Here is a 24,069-nt window from a genome sequence, read left to right as displayed (position 1 = left end):
ACACGTCTCCTGTATTGGCAGGCGGATTCTTTACCACTGAGTCACCTGGGAAGCCCGTGGAAAAGCACGGAGTTTCCTTAAAAAACTAAATATAGAGTTATCTTATGAGTCAGCACTTCTGGAAACGACAAAAGCTCTAATTCAAAAAGTAACACGCACTCCAGTGTTCATAGCAGCACTATGTATAATAGCATGGAAGCAACCTAAGTGTCCATCAATAGAGAAAAAAGATGCGAAATAACTGGAATACTACCCAGCCATAAAAGAATAAAACAGTGCTGTTTTCAGCTGCTTGGATTGACATGTAGATTATTATAAATGAAGTAAATCAGTCAGAGAAAGACAAATACTGTGTGATCTCAATTATGTGTGGAATTTAAAACGTAGCACAGATGAACTTATTTACAAAACAGAAACAGACTCACAGACAAAGAAAACAAACTTTTGGTACAAAATAGGAAAGGGGAGGAAGGGTAAATAGGAATGTGTGATTAACAGATGCACATCACCCTACATAAAATAGATGAACAATAGGGATTTACTGTATAGCACACAAAACCACATGTATAATCAATACCTTTGGCTGTACAGCAGAAACCCACACAATACTGTAAGTCAACTACACTTTGATAAAAACAAACAAACAAAAGAAGTCCCTGCCTAATTAATAAAAACCTGCTGGAATCGAAGGTAAGTTGATGCTGGAGACATAGGGTTGAGAACACCACCAGGGGAGACTCTTCTTGCTGGGACATCACACCCTGAGGAGGACGATAGAGGAGCCCCGGCTACTTCTCATGGATCCCAACACTCCTCGCTCTGACTTTCTCTCATTTTCAACCCTTTCATATTCCTGTCTTTCCACAGCTATTTCCACCTGCCTTTGCCTTTATTCTACCCTCAGTGTGTTCTTTATCCAAAATAAGTGGTTTCTCCCCTCCCCTCACTCTTTAGCCCCCCATTCTCCCTTAGTCCAGGCTCCAGGCTCTTACTTTGCCCTCATCTGCCACCTGCATCCATCCCTCCCTTGCTGTGCTCAGCTCCAGAAATGCCAAATTCCTAACACCCAGGACCATCAATGCTGTCTCCCCTCCTTTTCTCCTCTAACAAGCTGCCTCTGAGATACCCAGCAAATGTCCCAAGTCCCTGCACTACTCTGGGGGTGGGGGAACTGGGCCCTCCTGCAGATTCTCATGGAGCTCAGTGAGTAACTCCAATATGTTTTCCAACTCCTGGGCCTGCTGCCTCAGCTTTTCAGCTGACTTTGCCTTTGCTCCATTATGTAAATGTATTGACTCTTTCACCAGAAAGCCCACATCTACCACAAGGCCGAAACATGCCATGACTAGGCCAGGGATACGGACTCCTTTGGTCATTGTTAAAGCCATGCTGCTAAAAGTTTTCGGCACTTGACCGCTGACATGGATGAAGGTTTTCCCTTTGGTTATGAAGATCTTGACTTTGGCTGCTAAGGCAGGGCTGACTTTAATCACCTTGATGAACTGGACTTGCTTCTCAATGTATTCTAGGCAAGTGATGAATGACCTCGTTGCAAAAATAATTTGAGGTGTCCTTTTATGGAGTACATCCTTGATTACCTTCCATTTCTTCATGTCAGGGGACAGCAGTTGAGTGGTTTTCATTTCTGCTGATGACTTGCTTACTTGTTCCACGAAGCTGGTGGACACATTGGTTACAGCAGCTGCTATGCCCAGCCCTAACCCAGTGGCCAAGAGAGGCAGAGTGGCCCCCACTGTCAGAGGTGCCAGAGCCAGGCCAATGATGCTTAGGACGCCAGACACAGCGCCAGTGGAGTGGGCCACCACCTTGGAAATCGTGCAGTCCTTGTGTACCTTCTCAACTTTGTCTGCAAAAGCATGGATCTTTTCTGTGTTTTCCTCCAGGTCCTGTTTCATCACAGGAAACTCCTCCAAAAGCTTCTTTCTGTCCAGCTGGTCTTGTTGGACTGTGTTTGGGTCCTTTGCACTCAATTTTGTTTTCAGCCTGTTCAGATACTCATGTAGTGCCTTTGCCTCCTCTCTGTAATAATGAAGGTCAAGGAATTAAGAAAATTTGTTTGTCTGCAAAAATAGGCTGGACAGGATCTGTTCTGCATAAATTACAGAAATTGTTTAATTAAATGTTTATAAGTGTTTTCTTTTTACATCAAGCACATATTTGGGTATTGTAGATGCTCTATAGACTTATTCAATGGTGGAAAACATAAGCAAAAGTCATATTAGGATATAATTAAGGTAGGCATTTGGTAAAGACACTCGGGGGCAGGTCAAAACCATCACTCGCCATGAGTTGGTGGGGTGGGAACTCCACAGAGAAACAAAGAGAAGTTTTATTGGGGCAGAAAACCCTTCACTCATGGACCTTAATGTGTAGTGAGGAGTCAATCCACTCCTAGCCCTTGATCCTGGGAAGTGGTCACTAAGCCCCTAGAATATTCTGGCTGATAGGAGTGTCCTCATCTCCTCGGGCCTTTGGCCACTGGACAAACAGAAAATGTGTAATTCATGATGGGGCCTCTGGGTCACGTGGTATCAGTTCTGACCTCTGGAGGAGCTGGACTCCAGGGCATTAGTCTGACCACCGGGAGGACCTGGAGACCACAAGTTAGGATAATTTGTTTTTAAGTGGGTGAGATTCCCAGGAAGACAGTGCCCTGTGTGTCCTGCCACACACTGAATCCAAGGCTGGAAAGCATCCTGGGGACAACGGAAGCTTTGTGTGTGAAACCCACCAGACTTTCCCCGTGGCTGAAACTGCATCCTTTCCCATAATAAACCATAACCGGGATGACAACATCTTCAGTGAGCTCTGAGAATCCTTCTAGGAAATTCCTCAAACCTGAGGGTGATTATGGGAACCCCCAAACGTGCTACTGGTGTTAAATGTAAAGACAGTCCTGGGGACTGTGTGCTCAGATCTTGGTTGGCTAACTCTGCATACTTAGGGAAAAAAAACCACCAAAATTCAGAGGTAGAAGGCACCAGAAAGATCATTTTGCCTGGCATCTGCTCTCTTCCAAGGCTTGTGCCCTTGATCTTTCCATTGAATAGTCACTGGGTCCATCCACTTCCCCACCTAACAGGGAAGCAGGAGATGTGCTGTGAGCCCTGGTTCCCTTGGACTCTCCAGCTTACCTCACTGACTCCTGACCCATCACCCAGCATCCTTGACCTCTTGGATGTTACATGTTAGCTGGTAAACGTGCCTGCACCCCAAGGCCATGTGCAACTTCATACACCCTCTCCAAGACTTAAGAGACTTGAGGAAACACCCATCTGAATTGTTAACCCTGAAGAGATCGGCACTTGCACAGCTGGTGGAGGAAGTGTTCTCCTGTTCAGTGGGGATGCATGAGGCTCCTAAGAATCCCTCAAATGACATGCAATCACAGCCACTCACTGTGAGTCTGGAGGCTCACTGAGCCACACTGCATTCCCACTGTGAGGGCCTCTCCACATAGACTAGAAGAGGGTCCCAGATAGAGAGAGAACCCAGGTCCCAGGCAGGGTGTGGAGGACATGATCACCCAGGGCCCTCTAGCCCAGCATGAGGGGATCCCATTAGGGAAGAAAGAAATGTCCTGCCTCCCACTCCCGGAACCTCTGTTAGCATCACAGCCTCTTCACTTCTGTATCCTCAGGGCCCACTCTCCTCACTCTAATCCTGGTCCTGCTTAAGCCTGCCTACTTGTCCTCCAACCTGGACCCTCTGCTCTGCCCTGACACCTGGGGCTGACCCTGGTCTAGCCTTCACTGGGACTTTGGATGAGATGATTGCATTTGCTTCCCCACTTCTGACCTGCAGTTCACTCTTAGGCCATCACTATAGTCCATCAGATTGAATCGCTATTCCCATTGGACACAGGACAGATCTGGGGCTCCAAGACATAAGCCCAGAGCCCCACAGCTGGGCAGGACTAGAGCCAGGACCCCACCAGCTCCACCCAGTTCTTCTCCAGCCCCTCTGCCATATGGACCAGCTGGATCTTGCAGTGTTGGTACAGTTCCTAAGATGGGGAAGGAAAGGGCTCTAGTCAGAATCCCCAGGAACACAAAAGGATGTTGGAAGGATTTACTGACTTGTTCAAAACTGAGCCCTGCTTTGTCCTCCTCTCTAGGAAAAAGATCTTTAGCCCCTGTCTCTTCCCAAGAAGTTTTTTCAAAGTTAATATTAATTGAGTACCTACTCTGTGTCAGCCATCATGCAAAGCACTTTGCATGCATGATCTCAGTGTCTGCACAATAAAACTGAACAGATGAAGAAACTAAGGCAGAGAGTAGTTCAGTCACATGTCCAAGGTCACATAACCTGCCCCTGTAGCAGGTTTCATCTCTTCATCACACAAGGCCATTCACTGCCACCAAATGCCATAAAGGAAACACTGCTATTGGGATCTTGAGAAGGAACATCCTTGACTCCAACTACAGGATGCTGCCTTGGGGAGGTGTGCCTGCCAGGAAGAACCTGGCCTGGGGCAAAGGGATCTGAGTGGCATTTCTGGTGCACCCATGCATGTTACCTGGGTATACTGGCCTTAGCCACAAATTTATCCCATTTTTGGAGTAGGATGTTCAGTTTCTGTTGTGTGACCTCGGAATCCTCAGTGACAACTTGATAAACATTTTCACTCTCTAGATGGAAAAAGAAAAGACTAAAATTAGAAGAAATTTTGGTGGAATGGAAATGGCATTGAGTAGTTTGCTCCTTGGAAGAAAAGTGATGACCAACCTAGACAGCATATTAAATAGAAGAGATACTACTTTGCCAACAAAGGTCTGTCTAGTCAAAGCTATGGTTTTTCCAGTAGTCATGTATGGATGTGAGAGTTGGAGGATAAAGAAAGCTGAGCGCTGAAGAATTGACACTTTTGAACTGTGGTGTTGGAGAAGAGTGTTGAGAGTCCCTTGGACAGCAAGGAGATCCAACCAGTCCATCATAAAGGAGATCAGTCCTGAGTATTCATTGGAAGGTCTGATGCTGAGGCTGAATCTCCAATAATTTGGCCACCTGATGCGAAGAACTGACTCATTTGAAAAGACCCTGATGCTGGGAAAGATTGAAGGTGAGAGGAAAAGGGGAAAACAGAGGATGAGATGGTTGGATGGCATCACCAACTCAATGGGCATGAGTTTGAGTAAACTCTGTGAGTTGGTGATGGACAGGGAGGCCTGGCGTGCTGCCGTCCATGGGTTGCAAAGAGTTGGACATGACTGAGAGACTGAACTGAACTGAACTGAAAATGTGTTTAAGGTCCATCTTTCTGACCAAAGGTCCCTGGATTTATGGGCAGGGACATATGTGCCCCTCTGCCCCAATTCATATCCTGAAGCTCTGACCACCCTTCCCTGAGGACTGAGGTGGCACAGTCCGGACCTGAGTTCAGTTCAGGGTCCCCTAACCCTTGCAGAGTGGCTGAGGTGGAAGGGGTGGCAGGGCAAGAACTGGAGGAAACAGCCTCTGTGGTGACACCCCAGGGTCTGGGAGCACAAGGAGGCTTGGAGCAAGGGAGAGGGCAGGAGAAGCTCCAGGGATGTTGGGGGACCTCCTCTCCCTCTTCCGCCTGATCTTGGGGATCCCCATCAGCTGTCCCCCTCACTGCGGGCTGTCTTGGCCTCACTTCTGAGTCCCTTGCTGGATGGCAGTAGAAGAGGAAGTAGACAGCGTGCTCTGGTGCCCTGAGGAGAGGGCTGGGATTGAGGCTGTATGGATAGAACCCCAAATGCAGGGGGCTCCCCTGGCCTCTCTGGAGGACTCCGGAATGCTTAGCTGCCCCCTTCTTGGTTTTTTATTCCTTTGTGGGTTGTCTCAGCCTGGAGGCACCACCCTCAATTCTGGATCACAAGTGGAAACCAGCCAGACAAGAGATAGCTGACTACCTGAGCAGTATAAGAGTTCTGTTGAGTTCATGATGGCGGCAGCAGAGTCTTGGAGATGTCCCTTCGGCTCACCCATCCAAGTCAGGCTGGAAGGAGGTGTGGCTTCACCTTTGGGGAAGAGAAAACAGACTGCGGGCTAGATCACGAGTGAGCAGTGGCTGCAGGGAGCAGCGAGGGGGAGGCCTCTGGTGGGTTCCCCTGGGACGGACACCAGTGCCACCAGGGACTTGACCCTCTGCGTTTCCCTGTCCCCTGGGCTCTGCTGGCTGTTAGTTAAGAAAAGTCACTCACCTCCTACAGCTCCTTCCAAGTTGAGTCAGAGTCCTGCTCTCCTGTTGGGGCACAGGGAGAAGGTAATCAGACAGGAGACAGCCATCTCTGAAGTTATAGGAGCAGTAAAACCAGGGACAGAAGAACACATAGAAAGGAGCATAGAAAGGAATACTCTGGGAATTATGTGAGGTTGGGACACCTGTGTCACTAATTGGTAATAACTAATACTGATTCAGTGTCTGTGATGTGCAGGCTCCTGAAACTCACCTTAAACATGGGTCAGCCCAAGACTTCATGCTGGTGCCAGAGTCTGGACTTGAACCCAAGTCTTTCTGATTCAAATAGCAGGTTAATGATAACTATGCTCTACTCTCAACAATATACAAAAATACTTACCTGGGGATATATGTTAATTGGTAAATGACTCTTTTTATTCCAAAATGATGTCTTGCTCCCTGTGCCTGAATCTCTGCCTTGATAAAGTTTCTGGTGCTGCAGCTCCCACAGCCCACATCTTCCTTCCTTCCACAGGAGCCTTTCTCCCACAAGCCCCCTCCCTGCAGCCCTGCCCTGGGCAGCTGAGGACCTGGATGGCACCCAGTCCTCTCTGCGGTCCTCCCCTGACTGTGGCACTTTGGGGTGTTTCTAATTTTTTGTGTAAATAATAGTGTAAAGAACACTCTTCTTGTATGAAACTTTGCCTGTACTTGAGACCGTGTCCTTAAGCTGTTTCTGGAAGTAGAATGATTTGGTCAGGGCTCTAAACATTTTAAATGTTTTCATACCTAGAGTCGCTCTGTTGTGCCAAAAAATTGCACCAATTGATTACAGTTATATTCATATATGAGGGTGTCAATTCTTTTAATCTTGCCAATTCTCAGAAGTCTCTACTTTAAAACAGATCTTTATTGAGAGAGAATTTTTTAATTCTGTTTGGGATTACATTGCCTTGGTAGATGATGAAAGGAAGCTAACGTTGATTACATTCAGCAGTATTGTAAGAAGACAAAAGTGCATTTATCAGCTCCCCCTCCTGAGAGCTGATTGAAATGATAGGAAACATGCTTACAGTTGTAATAATTGCTACTGATAGGAGGCGTCTCTGTGCTTCTGGTCTTCGTTCTGTACTGATAGTTAATCTAAGACTTTACTGAATATAATTTGGATAATTATAATAATTATCCAAATAATTCCAGTAACTCTTGAGATATGTGTGCCAACTCCCCTCCTTTTTTCATAGATGTTATGTGACTTGCCCAAGGTCAGAAATCTTGTCCATGACAGACTGGGTTTCAACCCACTTACTGGGCTCAAGAGCCCATACCTTGCCTCTCGGTACTCTGCTGCTAATATAAAGCCAGGAATGTGGGCAACAGGAGCCCAGAGTCTTCAGCAATAGTTTGAAGACTGACTGGATGAAGAAGTGACTGCTGAATAAAGAGGAGTGGAGGGAAGAAACGGAGAGAAGGTGTACAGGCTAGAGGAATGCTTGCTTAGAGCAAAATGAGAGTTACACAGAAGGAGAAAGCAGGGGATAGTCCCAGCAACCCACATCCCATCACTGCTGCTGCTAAGTCGCTTCAGTCGTGTCCGACTGTGTGCGACCCCATAGATGGCAGCCCACCAGGCTCCCCGTCCCTGGGATTCTCCAGGCAAGAATATTGGAGTGGGTTGCCATTTTCTCCTCCAATGCATGAAAGTGAAAAGTGAAAGTGAAGTCGCTCAGTCGTGTCTGATTCTTAGCGACCCCATGGACTACCGCTTACCAGGCTCCCCCATCCATGGGATTTTCCGGGCAAGAGTACTGGAGTGGGGTGCCAATGCCTTCTCCAACATCCCATCAAATATTCACCCAAATCCACAGCAGATGGAGGAAAATCTTAATTCAGAGACTCCAGAAAAAATATTTCTATATTCTGGAATTTAGGGGTCCTCAGGCAAGCACTCTACAGGGCAGCTTACTAGTCAACTCTACTCCCTCTTAAATACGAATGGGTCATCCAGGATTAGATACATGGAAACTATGACAATGTGGAAAAGGGTGACTAAGACAAACAGATGAGAAATGACACCAGAAGAGATGGATGGACAATTCTGAAGGAAGAAAATAATTTATAAACTTGAACCCAGGTCAAAAAGTCAATTAGAAAGGATTTTTATTCATAAAATGAGATGCACTGAGAAGTGGGAAAAAAATGAAACAGAGAAAAAAAATATTTGGAATGAATAACTGTTTACCAAATAAGTCTAAAGAAAGATTGGAAAAGAAGGCCAAAAAAAGCTTCCAGAAAATCTTTTTTAAATGACAGAAGAAATGGAGCTAAGTGGAGAATAGAAATGTTGCTATTCACAATCCTTCCTTAGCAAGTTACTTGAGAGTGAGGTGCAGAGGGAAAGAAAAGATGTGTGTGTGTGATGATGATGCAAAGGATAACCAAGAGAAAGAAAGATTCCTGAATGTGATCCAGGAATCAGCAACATCAACCCAGAGAGAAGGGAATCCAAGGATCACAGCTGGGCACACAGCAGATCTAGAGAGAAACCAGTTCAAAATGGCGTCAAAAGTCCAGAGTCTGTGGGGACAGGGGACTCGGTATCATATGAGGCACTTGTGCAAAGAAATGGAGGAAATTTGAAGATAGACAGTGCAAGAGGTGAAAACAAAGGCAATTCCAAACATCAGGAAAAACTGAAGCTGTGCCAAAATGTATGTGCAAATACATAGTATTAATACAAGTTACTCAAGAGAAAACATTTAAAACATCACAAAACGTAAATTCTCTTCTTTGACTTTTAACTTCTAGAACAAAGCATTTAAATATGAGAACTAAATTTATTTGCTGTCAATCAATATGAATATTAAATCACACTTCTAAAAGTTGGGAGCTGAAGCACTGAAGGGAGAAAGAGAATTAGTCTCATTTTACAAAGTGGGGAATCAAGAAACACCAGTTGAACCTGAGGGCCTAAGAAACAATGGCACAAACAAAGTGCATATAACCACAAAGTTTTCTAATAGAAGATGTAAGATTAGTGATATAATGATATTAGGAGAAGAGAGTGAGAGATATAAGAAAAAGTATAAGAATAACTGAAATCATTATCTTCCCTGGTAAGAAGTAAGTTAATAGCATCAAACTTTTTAAATTAGGAAAAGAAAAATATGATACTTAATGTTTATTAGCTATTGTGGTTGACGACGTCCCACTCTGCCCCAGGCAGCATTCTAAGTGCTTCTCAAGCATTCACTTATTTTTACTTCTCTCAATGACCCTGTAAGTAAGGAAATTATCTAAGGATATTCCTAAAGCAAACAAATAAAAGTGCTTTTTACTACAAACAGTGTGCAGAACCCTCTGTATAAACTGATTTGTTTTAAACATATGCATTTATTATTTTGGATTTTTAAAATTTTATAAAAGCAGAAGTCACTTCATAGTAGTTAGTAACCCATAAGAATGGATTGATTTCTGGCACCACCACATAAAGCTGGTGGAAGCAATTGGATTAAGAGACAATAAGAAGTAAGCTGACACCCGATGTGACAACTGTCAGTGTAGGAGACATGTTTGTGATGATGAAGCCAAGCTCTCTAAGAAAAGGAGGGATGAAAATACACGTAAACCAGGACAATCACAGTGACCTGTGGCCTTAAACAGAGCCATCATCTGGCAGCACCTTGCCCACAAACATGTGCACCCATGGGCTTCTGTCCACTCAAAGGAAGCAAGACTCCTTGAAGGGGAGGTCAGTTCCACAGGTCGGCATCTATATCCACAGGTTGGCAACTATACACCCCCAAAAGGCAAAGATTCTCTTGGAAATGTTCAGAGCAGCATTTAGAAGGGGCACCCACATAAAATGAGCTTCCCTGGTGGCTCAGATGGTAAAGAATCTGCTTGCAATGTGAGAGACCTGGGTTCGAACCCTGGGAAGATCCCCTGGAGAAGGAATGGCTACCCACTCCAGTATTCTGGTCTAGAAAATTCCATGGACAGAGAAGCCAGGCTCCTCTGACAGGCCATGGGATCACAAAGAGTCGGACCCGACTGAGCAACTTGAATGTAACTCACATATAATAATGCTGCTGACAATGGAAAGTGAATACTATGATCATGTTTCATTGGGCCAAGTTGAGTCTGAGAAAGGCCATGAGTTCATAACAATTCAATGAGAAGAGTTTATATCAAGTGTGGCTAAGAAGGGAGACATAAAGCTTACAAAAGGTAGCTATGCTGCAAAGAGGAGTAAGTGTAGTGGGAAATATTTCACTGTTAATTGAATTTAATAATAAGAGGAGTCTTAAAATCAATGGGCATATTCCCTTCTGTCTGTTTATGTGACCATTATAAAGGACTGAGAAGGAAAGAATACCCCCGACATCCCAAGGCCGGCCTAGTGTCACAACAGGGTGATGCTCTTCTCCCGTTGGATGTAAAGGCTCTCACAGAACTCCAGCCTTACACAGGGTCACCCTGAGAGAAGGAGCAAAGGAGACAGCAAACACCCATCACTGCACCCCCACCAACACCACACCCCGTCCCTTGGCTGAAAAGCAGGACTGCTTCTTTACCAGTCACACCTTTATGCTCACTCTGGTCTCCCCTCTCCATAGATGAGTTACCGAGACCCCCACTGATAGAAGTGCCCCTCATTTTCTGTGTCACCTAATCTAGAGTGGACCCATTTCCTTGGTGAGTAAGAGAAAGTCTCTCAGTCATGTCCAACTCTTTGCAACTCCATGGACTATAGAGTCCATGGCATTCTCTAGGCCAGAGTACTGCAGTGGGTAGCCTTTCCCTTCTCCAGGGGATCCTCCAAACCAGGAATCAAACTGGGGTCTCCTGCATTGCAGGCAGATTCTTTAGCACCTGAGCTATCAGGGAAGCCCCCATTTCCTTAGAGCCTCCCCCAAATCCCCTCACCTGAGCTCCCATCCTAGAATCTTTCTATCACCTTCTTTCTGTGATGCCTGGGGTTGTCCCTCAGGAACAGTAACCATCAGCTTGTTCACTAGGGAGTGTGCCTGGTGGTGGAGGCTGGAGGCACTGATTGTGTGGATGGGAGAGAATTCACACAGGCTGGTCTACCTTGAAGCAAGTGGGAGAAGAGAGCTGGCTGGTCCTGCGCCGCCCTCTCTGCCTGGAAGCTGCATGACCCAGGAGCCAGGGCAGCCAACTGACATCATGAAACACAAGGACCAAGAGCCAAGGCAGAAAGAAGAAGAGGGCTTGGACAGAAAGGGCTGGATCCTGGGTGATGCCAAAACTTTGTAAACACATCTGAACCATCGACCTCATCCTTCATCCTTCCCTCCCATTCTTGGCCTCTTCCTGAGCCTTGTCTGGGGCCTCAAATGGGTGTGGATGCTGATAGTGCTTCCTCTGCTGGATTCCTATCCAGGCTTCCTCCTCTGTTAGCCTCTGATTGGCCCCTTTCTGGAAAGGCTGTTGGTGGGAGAGGGGAGGACCCTGGAGAAGCCTGACCCTGCCCAGCTTCATGGCCAGTCATGCATCCCTTCCCTCCTCATGGGCAGACAGATTCTCCCCAAATATCTCCCTCCTGTGCCTGCAGTCACCCTCCCTGGGAATGGAAAAGAGCGTTAAGTAAGTCCCTGGGCGAGCACCCAGAACTTCCGACTGCCCCAGCTTCTGTCTTCCTCACACTCTCTGTCTCCACAAGGCCTGCTGCACGAGACTGGCACCTCACTTGGCACTAGCTGCCCCTCCCCAAGACATGTGCTTCCACACTGGCCTCTCGCGTGATGGGTTACTTGTGCCTGGAGGCCCAGCTCCAAGCCTCCCTCTGCCACCTTCCCCCAGTTGCTCTCCAGCTCCTCTTGAAGGCCGCACTTTACTCCTGGTCGTGGTCCCTTTTTGCTCAGTTTCTCCAGGTCTGAGAACCCTCCCACATCATCAGGGGCCCTGTCTCTTCTCTGCTGCTCCTCCTGTCCAGTGCCTCTGGGCACCCTCCACCCTCCTGGGCACAGCCTGGCCAAAATATGAGGGGTGGGACCCTTTATGGGGACATGAAACAAGCAGCTTCTCGATGACACAGCACAACCCCAGTTCCCCTGTTAAAATTAGAAAAGGAGGGAGGGGAGAAGGGGAGAGGGAGGAAGAAAATGGAGAAGAAACTAAAGATGCAATCAATCAATCATTCAAAGGGATCCAATACACCAGAGAGAAAAAACTGAAGGGACTGAAAGAAGCATTAAAAATAACATTGATTTGAGAAAGCCTTTCTAAATACACACATTCCACAAGATATAATGGAAATTCGAACCTACTGAACTAATGGAAATAAAAATTGCCAAGGATCCCATAAACCAGGTCAGAAAAAACATCTGTACCCACAGGGAAAAGTGGAAATCAGCTTTTAAAAACTTAGTAAGAGAATAGAACAAACAGTTCCCCAGGAGGTAGCTTGCCCAGGGTCACACAGCTCGCTGTGGGCAGAGAGGAGGCCAAGACCAGGCCTTTGGACATGGGTACAAGGGCAGGGTGGGAATGTGGTTTTAATAACCCAACGTTTCTAGGGTTGTCTCTGCCGGTAAAAGACATAGATCTAAGCTCATGCCTCTCCTGTTATACTGATGTCTGTAGAGTTCGGCTTTTTATCTTAACATTGCAACACCAGGATGTATATGGACCTTGTGCAGTGAGCCCTTCTCACTTCTTCCAGCAGGGCCACCTTCCCCACACAGGACCTCCCATCACCCACATCCTGAGCAGAGGGCCTGGCAAACACAGGAAGCCAACGCCCTTCGACTCCCCACTTGGTTTCCTGTCTATTTCCAGGCCGCAATGTCCCCCAGGGCCTGGCATAGCCTGGCTCTCAGAAGCAAGGTTTTTCAACAAACCTTGATTCCTTGTCACTGAAAAAAAATCCCCTTTCCCCCATCAGCCCCAGCCTAGCACCCTGGGGACAGCTTTAAGGTGGCCAGGCCATAGGAGGGGAGGCTCTGACTCCCCTGTCCTCCTCTACCCTCTCTGCTTCCTCCAATCTCCCAAAGTACTAAGCACACCCAACACCCACCTTCCTTCTGGGGTCGCCACTCATGTCTCAGGAGACCACATCCTGAGCTGAGCCCACCTGAGCAGCTGTGGCCCTCCCTCTGCTCTGTTTAGGGGCCCTCGGCTGGGAGGAAGCCCTCAGACACACCTGCCTCCACATCCAGGCTCTGCCCCTGCTTAACCTGCTGCCTTGTCCATGACCTCACCTCTCTGCGCTTCCAGTTCCCTTCTTCTGTCAACTAGTGACATCATCCTTTCTCAGACATTCATCCTGAGGGTGGGGAGATGGGCAGGGTCCCTCCCCTCTGCTTACCCAGGGGTTTTCCTCTGGCTGAGTGTGAACAAGATCCAGACGTTCTCAGCTGTGCAGAGGCAGCCACCAGCTGTGCATCTCTGCAATGACCACATATACTCTCTGTGCCTAGATATACTCTGGGAAGCAAAAGTGAAAGCAAAGCCCTTACTTCTGAGTGGTTCAAGTCAAACAAACACCCTGCCCACCAGGCCCCATCCTGGGACTGTTTCCACCTCCAGCTGACCTGCTTAGAGAAAGAAGCCCAGTCCTGACATTCCACATCCTTCTTCACACAGGCCACTCTGTCTCAGGCTCCATGAAGGAAGACCTGCCACCAATGCACCGTGAGTCCCTTGGCAAATCACTCCCACCTCCTCCATTCCATCTTCTCACCCCTCCAACCCCACACTCACCAGCCTGCTGCCTCGTTCACCTTCGTGCCACCAGCATGAGGTGCAGTCCTAGAACAGACCAGCTGCTCAGTGCATACTGGTCATACTCTGTTGCTGAGGGCCACGTCCTGGTGGCTTCTAGGATTCACTCACACTTCTAGGTTCTTCTGCCAGGGACACCTGCTGCATCCAACCGGGAGAAATGTTTTCTGCAAAGCCCAAATCTGGCATCACCTCCTCTGAGAAGCCCTCCATGACCTCGCCTGTAGAGGCCACAGTTTCCTATTCTGCTCCCATGCTACCTAGAAGAGGGGCCTAAGGCCACCCCTCAGCCACTCTGTCCATGCGCTTCCCCCCATCCCTTTTGATCAGATCCCTCTAGACTTAGCCCTGCTGGCAGGGACTGAACTAGTGCCTTTAGTCCCAGTGGCCCACAGGAGGAGGCCCAGCCTTGGTGGTCACTGCCATGAGGTGGATGCAGAAGTTCGTGGGAGGGGCTGAGAGCACGCTGCCCTTTGCTACCTTGGCTTATCTCCACCTGACAACAGATTTTTTTCTCTCCAAATGGAAGACTTTTATCAGAAAACCAGTGTCCTGGCGACTCAGAGAATTCTGCAACGGAGAGCTGGCCCTGTCTCCGTTTGGTTCCTGAGCAAAGAGCCTCTGTAGACGGGGGCTCAGCATGTGGCAGGTGCTGTGCTCGCAACGTCCACGCCTTTCCTATTGAATCTCACATCAGCTCTAAGAGTGCTGGCTCCGTTTCACAGATGAAGAAATGCAGGTCAAGTTCCCACAGTCTGAGAATCCTGCAGCTGGACTGCTGGTGAACTTCTCCGTTTGCCTCAAGCAGAAGTGACTGCAGTGGACCTGGATGCCCCATGGAGGCCCGCCTGCCCTTCCCTCAGGGCTGCTTCACCCCTGGAAATGTCCCAGGGCCATTATGGTCCCCTCCTCCCAGGTTTTGAGGGAGGGACAGGAGATTATTCCATGAGGATAGCCAACCATAGTTTGTTCTTAAAGCCAACTGTTATGTATCTGACGTGTTTTGCATATAAGGGAGCTGAGAGGAAGGGAGAGGTGGGCACTTTGTTCCAGCAACTCAGGGACTTGTGTTTGGTGGGAGAATGTCAGCAGCTCACATCCTACAAACATTCATTTGACACCCTGTTCCCAGAGCTCCAGGCTCAGGCCAGGACACAAGCCCCAGAGTCCAGACACAGAGGAGTCAAGGGGCAAACGGGCAGCTGCCCTGCCCACTGACCTGCACAAGTCTGCCTCTGACCCCACGGGAGTTGCTGGAGCTCAAGAATGCCTCTTCCCCAGAGCTCGGGGTCCTCTGGGGACAGCCAGATCTGGGTGTCACACCTACAGAAGGGACACAGGGAGGAAGAGAGGGAGGCAGGGGTTTTTCTGCAGGGAAAATCGGAGCACAGTCACCACTCCCACCTGCTCACTTTAAACCTCAGGCAGAAATCCAGGAAGCAGGGGGGCGGGAACGCCATGTGGGCCTCCCTGGGGGACACCTGCCTGGGTGAGGGCTGCCAGGCCCTGCTTCCTCAGTGCGTCCACACAGGACAGCTGGGGGCCTGAGCTGCTGGTGGGCGTCCCGGGACTCACTTCCCAGCCAGGTAGCCCCTGCATCAGGCCTGGAAGCCCATGATCACGTCGGTGATCTTCAGGTCCCACTCCTCCTCCAGGTGGGCCAGCACAGTAGACCAAAGAAAACCTGTACCGCTCTGGCCCATGCGGTACAGGTTGCTCTCGATCTCCAGGACCCTGATGTAGAAGAGGAGAGCTGACCGCTGACCACATGCCACCCCAGCCACCACGGAGTCCTAGAGAAAGACCAAGGCCCTGGATCAATGTTAATGCTCTGTGCACAGACTTCTCCTGGTGCAGGGAAAGTGGGATGGAGGGACGCCAGGAAGGGGGCACGTGGGGGCCAGCACGGGACAGGTAAGGAGTCAGACTTGCAGAGAAACACAGAACCTGGGCCCTGAAGGGATTTTACCTGCTGGCATCTCTGCCCCGTGCATTTCTAACAAAGGTGGCAGTGGATATCGGGGCTCTGGTACATTACCCTAGGTAATTAGAGAAAGAGTGTTTCTTTAAACAGGTAGTTTAAAGTCTAGAGGGGCTTCGACATACTTAGGAACCTAAGGAGCGAAGCAGGGGAAGCCAAGAAAGTGGGGCCAGGTGCAGGGTGGCGCTCAAGGGCCACAAGTGGCTTGGGAGCAGCACTGTGACAGGGCAAGTCTCTCATCAACAACTGTCATCGACGAGGAGGCTGGGCCCAGACTGGGTGTAATCCAGCATCCGAGTGAAACCAATTGTTAGATACTCTATGCAAGCAACACAATTTGCTGAGAAGAACCAGCTTTCGTCTAAGCCGGACCTCCACAGACTGAGGACACCCCTGTTCAATTAGGTCTGTGCCCTGGGATCCATCCACTGGGGGCTGTGCGCCAGGTGGTGTGAACATGCGCTCATAGGTGGCCTTGGCCACACCTCCATGGCGAAGTCAGCCTGCAGGGACACCCGGGGGGGGGCGGGTGAGGGCGGTGGGGGATGGGTCAGACACAGGGAGCCTTTAAGCGCTCATTCCCTTTACCCCAGCAATGTCATCTGCAGGGCCCACCCCCAGAAAAACAGCCTCAAAGATGAGCGGGGAAACTTTATACACAAATATGTTCACTGCAGTGTCATTTAAAAGGAAGGAAGTTGCAAGAGCCTAAATCCCAACAATATGGGCAGAGTGAACTTCGATGTTTGCGAAGTGTTAGTCATTCAGTTGTGTTCAAGTCTTTGTGAAGCCATGGACTGTAGCTCGGCAGACTCCTCTGTCCATGAAATTCTCCAGGCAAGAATCCTGGAGAGGGTTGCCATTCCCTTCTCCAGGAAGTCTTCCTGACCGAGGGATATGAACTCGAGTCTACCGCATTGAGGGCAGATTCTTTTGGGTCTGGCCACCAGGAAAAGACCTTTTAAAAATATAGGGGTGAAGTGAAGTATGTACAGAAGAAATGATAAGATTTTTGAGGTTTGCTTCTAAAAACATAGCTGCACTGTAGGGAGATGTCCAATAATCTTACTGGGGGAATTATTTCACTTCTCTAAGTTTTACCCCATTTTCTGAAACCGAACCATTAGTTGTAGTGTTTTCATAATGAAATATACAGCTTCTTTACTTATCAGGTTAAAGAATGGTTGGGCATAACACGTCTGCTGTCTTTCAAAAACAATGTCCCTATCTTTGGAGGGAGGGCTCTGCCCAGACTCAGCAGTCATCACCGGTATGAAGTCCAGGACAGCACCCTTTGAAAAAGAACAACTTAATGTGAACTTCCAGGCATTTTTGAGAGATGGGAGCAGGATCTTAGAGATATCCAGCACCAAGGCATGAGAGAAACACGAAATTGTCCACAGAGGCTCTGCCCGGAGGCACTCAGGCCCTGGGTGGCGGACACATGTGTGCAGCACACATCCCTGCCCACCTCTCCCCACAGGGGACAGGACAGCAGGTAGGAACAGACAGCTGCATGGTCTGGGCTCCCAGGGGGGGTGGGTACTCAGCACTGGACCCAGGATGAGCTGTGTTACAGAAACATCACATGCTTGTTTCACTTCCTCCTGGAACAGAACAGCCTGCGTTCTCCCGACCAATCAGCTCTACATGAATCAGGGAGGAGGCTCAAGGCACCCAGAGGGCCCACCCAGGATGGGCCTTCCCAGGCAGGGGCCTCAGCCACTCTCCTGGTCCCTGGGCCCAGCTTCCTCCTGCTCTCTGTTGGGGTGACAAGCACCTGCTCCCAGAGGTGCAGTGAGGTCCTGATTAGGACCCAGGTGACAGTGCTGACACAGCGATGGCCCAGCCCAGGCTCCACAGGGGTGAATTTCCCCACAGGAAAGAAGAACAGGGAGTGGGATCCCAGTGAAGAATGGTATCAGGAGAGCATAGTTCCTGGGGGCCGGGGTCTCACTGCACCTCCCTGTTGCCTGCACATATATAATATACATGCAGAATACTGAGAAAGGAGCCCGATGGACCAGGAGATGCACTGGCATCACGCTGGGGCCCTTCACCCTTGACATCACTGCAAGATGCAGCAGGGGGAGGTGATTTGTGTTTGTCTGCAGCTGGGGAAGGGGGCGGTGCACTTACTGTCGTGTGTGGTGTGAGTGAGAACAGCATGAGGAGAGTCATGTCTGTTGGTCTGGGCAGAGGGCACGTGTACATCCAGGAAGCACTCAATCTGGAGCCTCTCTACCTGAGACTTTCCCCCAGGGTTCAGGTCCCTGTTACTCATTCATCTTCCTCATCCTTCAGCCTGAACTATTAGTCCAAGGAGACTGTCCCCAGGCCCAAGTTATTCTGTCTCTTGGGAACTTGACACTGAGATTCCAGGTGTTTGGACGTAAGCCCCCTGCTGACGGGACCTCAGGGGACAGACTGTGGGATCCTGGAGGGAGACATGTCCTGCTTCTTGTCCTCCCTGAGCTGTGCACGTTTGGGACTTCTTTGTATCCTCTGACCTGGACTTCTTCCCTCTCCGTGCACCCTCTTCTGTGCTCCCTTAGCCAGATGCAGTTTCTGTTGCTCAGAACTACAAGGATCTTACCTGATATGGGTCACCGTGGAGTTGCATCAGCTACACATTGAGCTCAATGCAGTCCAGCTCTAAGGGTTCAGGGGGACATGGGGTTGGACACTGGTCTGTACCCAGTGCCTGAAACGCTGCCCAGAGAAATCTGTGCAGGAAGGGAATTCTCCAGGAACTGATGAAGAACCAATGAAGGAATGAACTCACATTTCCGAAGGTCAGGGAGGTGATGGCCATGACTGCTGACATCTTCAAGAAGGAATAAGAGGACTGGTTGAAGCCTCAAGAAAACACGGGTGAGAGGGAGTCCGAGGCAGTGAGGAAAGTCTTCCGAGGGAGGTTTGGAGAAAAGTGTGGAGAAGGCTCTGCAGCACATGGGGAGGGACTTAGAATATGTCCTGGGATCATTTCCAGGTCCCAGGTCTCTGGCTTCCTGCCCTGGGCTCCAGGCGTGAAACTGTTAGGTGCTCACATGCTCCACACGTGGAAACACAGAGAGTTGTGCCCTGTGGAGCAGGCCCATGGGGGTGAGAGCCACACCCAGATGCTCCCTTCTCCTCCCTGGAGAGGAGGAGCCTGAGGCATCCCATGAAGGCTCCTCAGAAGGTCCAGGCAGGTGCAATCCCAGATGGGTGGCCAGGTCAGAACATGGCCTTGGATGGACTTTCCCTGCTTCCTGCCCATTTCCCCAAGCCCCTCAGTCCTGATCCTGGGGATGGAGTGAGCCTGGCATCCAGCTCTGCCCTAGGGGGGACCACAGACTCCAGCAGGCTAGGCTGCAGGGAGGCTTTGAGCGTCTGTGCTCAAAGTCATAGGCAGCTGTGGAGGAGGGGAAGCAGGTAGGGCTAAGATCAATATTCTTAAGAGTCATTCTAGCCCCATGTGGGGAATAGACAGGTGAGGCAGGGCAGTGCCCCAAGGTAAACACAGGAAGACCATTCTGGAAGTTCCTACAGGAGTCTTGGTGAAACATGAAGGCACCTGGGTGAGGTTTGTGCTCTCTCTCTGCCCCTCTGTTTACGGCTGAACGCCCTCCTCACAACTGCACACAAGCCCTCTGCTCTCAATTACCCTCGGGTGCCCCGTGTCCATCCTTGTCCCCGGGGCTGGAGGAGGAACATCCCCATGCTCAGCCCAAGTCAGAGGACATGGGCTCCCCCGGGTGTCCCATGGGGCCTGTGGGGCTCCAGGGTCTAAGTGAAACAACTTTATGGGAGCCCAGTGAGCAGGCAGGAGGAGCCATGGAGGACATGCTTCCTGAGACCCTGGGAGACAGGTTCATGGGGAAGGAGGTCAGGCATCCGGAGCCCAACTGAGCTCATCAATCAATGCAAGGAAGCCTCAGCCAATCAGTTCATATTTATTGAATTAAAGTCTGTAGAACACAATGTGGAGAGAGGCAGATGGTCCTAGAATATCTTGTTCTGCTTCATCCCCAACTGAGGAGGAAATTGAGGGTCAGAGAGGCCTTGTCTGCTGACCCCAGGCTGGTTGATCTCCTTGACACACCGCATAGTTCCTTGGCCTGTTGATGCCTTCTGCTTCATCTTTCTTTCTGTTTTTCCCAAATCAATCTCTGTTCCTACACAACACTGGGAATTTCATGGGAACTTCACTGGTCTCTCGGTGCACCCTGAACTCAAAGGGCACCTGGATACTTGTCAGATGCTCCATCCACTGAGTTGTCATCACCACTGCTGCCGCCACCATCATCACCACCACTGTCACCAAGAAGCCACTGCCTGAAGTTCTACATAGACCATCCTTCAAAGAAGATATACAGATGGCTAGCCAGCATATGTAAAGAGGCCGAACACTGATAATTATTCAGTTCAGTTCAGTTCAGGCAGTCAGTCATGTCCGACTCTTCTCAATCCCATGGACCACAGCACGCCAGGCCTCCCTGTCCATCACCAACTCCCGGAGTCCACTCAAACTCATCTCCATTGAGTCAGTGATGCCATCCAACCATCTCATCCTCTGTGGATGCTAATCAAAACTACAATAAGAGATCACCCCTTACCAATCAGAAGGGCCACCAAGTAAAAGTCTACAGACAATCAGTATTGGAGATGATGTGGAGAAAAGGCAAGCCTCCTACACTCTTGCTGGGAATATAAATTGGTGTGGCTGTTATGGAAAACAGTAAAGAAGTTCCTTAAAAACTAAAAATCAAGCTATCAGGTGATCCAGTGATCCCACTTCAGGGCATATATTTGGAAAAGAAAAAGTTCCAATTCGAAAAGATACATGCACCCCATGTTCATAGCAGCACTATTTACAATAGACAAGACATGGAAGCGACCTAAACGTCCGTCAACAGATGAAGGGATAAAGACAATGTGGCACATACAAACAATGGAATATGACTCAGCCATAAAAAGAATGAAACAATGCCTTTTGTAGTAACATGTATGGATCTAGAGGTGATCATACTAAGTGAAGTAAGTCTGGCAGAAAAGACAGGTACATAATATCAATTATACGGAGAACTAAGAAATAGTTTAGGTGGTTCCCTGGTGCTCTAGTGGTTCAAATTTGGTGGTTTTGCTGCTATGGCCACATTTATCCCACATCAGGGATCTGAGATCCCACAAACTACTTGGCATGGCCAAAAAAAAGAGTCCAAATGAACTTATAAACAAACCAAAACAGACTCATAGTCATAGAAAATATAATTTGTTGTTACTAAAGAGAGAGAGAGGTAAACTAGGAGTATGGGATTAACAAATGCACACTACCGTACATAAAATAGATTTAAAAAACAAGGACTTTATGTATACCACAGGGAATAATAGTATCTTATAATAATCTATAATGAAAAAAATTAAAAAGAATATAGGTATATGCATAGATTATGTATAATTGAATTACTTTGATGTTCACCTGAACTAACAGAATATTGTGAATCAACTCTACTTCAATTAAAGAAACAAGCAGACAAAAGAACTCACGGCCTAATTAAGATAAAATGCTGGGATCAAAGGCGAGTTGTTGGAGAAGTCGGGCTAGAGGCCACCACCAGGGGGAGACTCTTCTTGCTGGGACATCAGACCCCGGCACGGGCGATAGAGCAGCCCCTGCTACTTCCCCTGGATCCCAACGATCCTGCGCCTCTGACTATCCCCCATTTTCAGCCCTTTTGTCTTTCTGTGTCTTGTTGCTAGTTCCTCTGCCTCTCCCTGTATTCTGCACCCAGTGTCGTCATTAGTTCAAAGTAAGTGGTTTCTGAGCAAGGCTTTCTTATCCCTCCTTGCTGTTCTTTGGAACTCTGCATTCAGATGCTTATATCTTTCCTTTTCTTCTTTGCTTTTCACTTCTCTTCTTTTCACAGCTATTTGTAAGTCCCCAGACAGCCAAGGAGAGATAAGAAAGCCTTCCTCAGTGATCAATGCAAAGAAATAGAGGAAAACAACAGAATGGGAAAGACTAGAGATCTCTTCAAGAAAATTAGAGATACCAAGGAAACATTTCATGGAAAGATGGGCTCAATAAAGGACAGAAATGGTATGGACCTAACAGAAGCAGAAGATAGTAAGAAGAGGTGACAAGAATACACAGAAGAACTGTAGAAGAAAGATCTTCACGACCCAGATAATCACGATGGTGTGATCGCTCAGCTAGAGCCAGACATCCTCGAATGTGAAGTCAAGTGGGCCTTAGAAAGCATCACTATGAACAAAGCTAGTGGAGGTGATGGAATTCCAGTTGAGCTATTTCAAATCCTGGAAGATGATGCTGTGAAAGTGCTGTGCTCAATATGCCAGCACATTTGGAAAACTCAGCAGTGGCCACAGGACTGCAAAAGGTTGATTTTTGTTCCAATCCCAAAGAAAGGCAATGCTAAAGAATGCTCAAACTACCCACACAATTGCACTCATCTCACATGCTAGTAAAGTAATGCTCAAAATTCTCCAAGCCAGGCTTCAGCAATACGTGAACCATGAACTTCCAGATGTTAAAGCTGGTTTTAAAAAGGCAGAGGAACCAGAGATCAAATTGCCAATATCTGCTGGATCCTCAAAAAAGGAAGAGAGTTCCAGAAAAACATCTATTTCTGCTTTATTGACTATGCCAAAGCCTTTGACTGTGTGGATCACAAGAAACTGTGGAAAATTCTGAAAGAGATGGGTATACCAGACCACCTGACCTGCCTCTTGAGAAACCTATATGCTGGTCAGGAAGCAACAGTTAAAACTGGACAACAGACTGGTTCCAAATAGGAAAAGGAGTACGTCAAGTCTGTATATTGTCACCCTGCTTATTTAACTTATACGCAGAGTACACCATGAGAAATGCTGGGCTGGAAGAAGCACAAGCTGGAATCAAGACTGCCGGGAGAAATATTAATAACCTCAGATACCCAGATGACACTACCCTTATAGCAGAAAGTGAAGAAGAACTAAAAAGCCTCTTCAAGAAAGTGAAAGAGGAGAGTGAAAAAGTTGGCTTAAAGCTCAACATTCAGAAAATGAAGATCATGGCATCTGGTCCCATCACTTCATGGGAAGTAGATGGGGAAACAGTGGAAACAGTGTCAGACTTTATTTTTGGGGGCTCCAAAACCACTGCAAATGGTGATTACAGCCATGAAATTAAAGACGCTTACTCCTTCAAGGGAAAGTTATGACCAACCTAGATAGCATATTCAAAATCAGAGACATTGCTTTGCCAACAAAGGTCCGTCTAATCAAGGCTACGGTTTTTCTAGTGGTCATGTATGGATGCGTGAGTTGGACTCTGAAGAAAGCTGAGCACCAAAGAATTGATGTTTTTGAACTGTGGTGTTGGAGAAGACTCTTGAGAGTCCCTTGGTCTGCAAGGAGATCCAACCAGTCCATTGTAAAGGAGATCAGTCCTGGGTTTTCTTTGGAAGGACTGATGCTAAAGCTGAAACTCCAGTACTTTGGCCACCTCATGCAATGAGTTGACTCATTGGAAAAGACTCTGATGCTGGGAGGGATTGGGGGCAGGAGGAGAAGGGAACGACAGAGGATGAGATGGCTGGATGGCATCACTGACTCGATGGACATGGGTTTGGGTGAACTCTGGGAGTTGGTGATAGACACGGAAGCCTGGCTTGCTGCAATGGGGTTATAAAGAGTCACACGTGACTGAGCGACTGAACTGACTGAAGTGGTTTCTGATGGGAAGGGAGTTAGGGGGAGAATGGATACATGTATGTGTATGGCTGAGTTCCTTCACTGTTCACCTGTAACTATCACAGCACTGTTAATCAACTAATCCTCAATACAAATAGAAAGTTCATAGTGTGAAAAAAGTGCCCTCCACTACAGGATAGCTAGGGACCCTGAGTGAGGATCAGGCTGGGTGGGCTGGGTGTCCCGGGACTCACCTCCTGGCCAGGTAGCCCCAGCAGCAGGCCTGGAAGCCGATGATGACATCTGTGATCTTCAGGTCCTGCTCCTCCTCCAGGTGGGCCAGCACGCCAGCCCAGAAGAAGACCTTGCTCTGGCCCATGTGGTACAGGTTGCTCTCAAGCTTCAGGGCTTCGATCCAGAGGAGGAGAGCTGGCTGCTGACCATGGGGCACCCCATCCACCACAGAGCTGTGGAGCAAGGCCAAGGCCAGGGA

The 24,069-nt window shown here is 48.4% G+C and overlaps 2 protein-coding genes across 3 annotated transcripts in view; both read right to left on the bottom strand.

The window, feature by feature from the left end:
- Nucleotides 1-13,601, bottom strand: part of LOC133247895 (apolipoprotein L3-like) — a 35,904-nt gene extending 22,303 nt beyond the window's left edge. For both annotated transcript variants that reach the window (XM_061417306.1, XM_061417307.1), the window contains exon 1: nucleotides 13,500-13,601. The gene's annotated coding sequence lies outside the window, so the exon portion shown is untranslated. The remainder of the gene's footprint in view (nucleotides 1-13,499) is intronic.
- Nucleotides 1,152-15,375, bottom strand: LOC133248748 (apolipoprotein L3-like). The gene is made up of 5 exons (XM_061419066.1): nucleotides 15,320-15,375; nucleotides 15,135-15,238; nucleotides 5,898-6,005; nucleotides 4,541-4,652; nucleotides 1,152-2,040 (listed from the first exon to the last, which is right to left on the bottom strand). The coding sequence occupies exons 1-5, from the start codon at nucleotides 15,373-15,375 to the stop codon at nucleotides 1,152-1,154; spliced, it is 1,269 nt and encodes a 422-aa protein (XP_061275050.1).
- Nucleotides 15,376-24,069: the final 8,694 nt, after the last annotated feature.

The sequence above is a fragment of the Bos javanicus genome, chromosome 5, assembly GCF_032452875.1.
Source record: "Bos javanicus breed banteng chromosome 5, ARS-OSU_banteng_1.0, whole genome shotgun sequence".
Taxonomy (NCBI): Eukaryota; Metazoa; Chordata; class Mammalia; order Artiodactyla; family Bovidae; genus Bos; species Bos javanicus.
The sequence above is the reverse complement of the archived record's forward strand: the minus strand, read 5'-3'. Positions and strand labels throughout refer to the sequence as shown.

Excerpts from the sequence above, each read along its gene's own strand:
- LOC133248748 (XM_061419066.1), bottom strand. The coding sequence starts at position 15,375 with ATGGCGTTCCCGCCCCCCTGCTTCCTGGATTTCTGCCTGAGGTTTAAA. Across the intron at positions 6,006-15,134 it reads TCAGAGGCAGACTTGTGCAG|GTGAAGCCACACCTCCTTCC; the intron begins GTCAGTGGGCAG and ends TCTTCCCCAAAG. Across the intron at positions 4,653-5,897 it reads AGAACTCTTATACTGCTCAG|AGAGTGAAAATGTTTATCAA; the intron begins GTAGTCAGCTAT and ends TTTTCCATCTAG.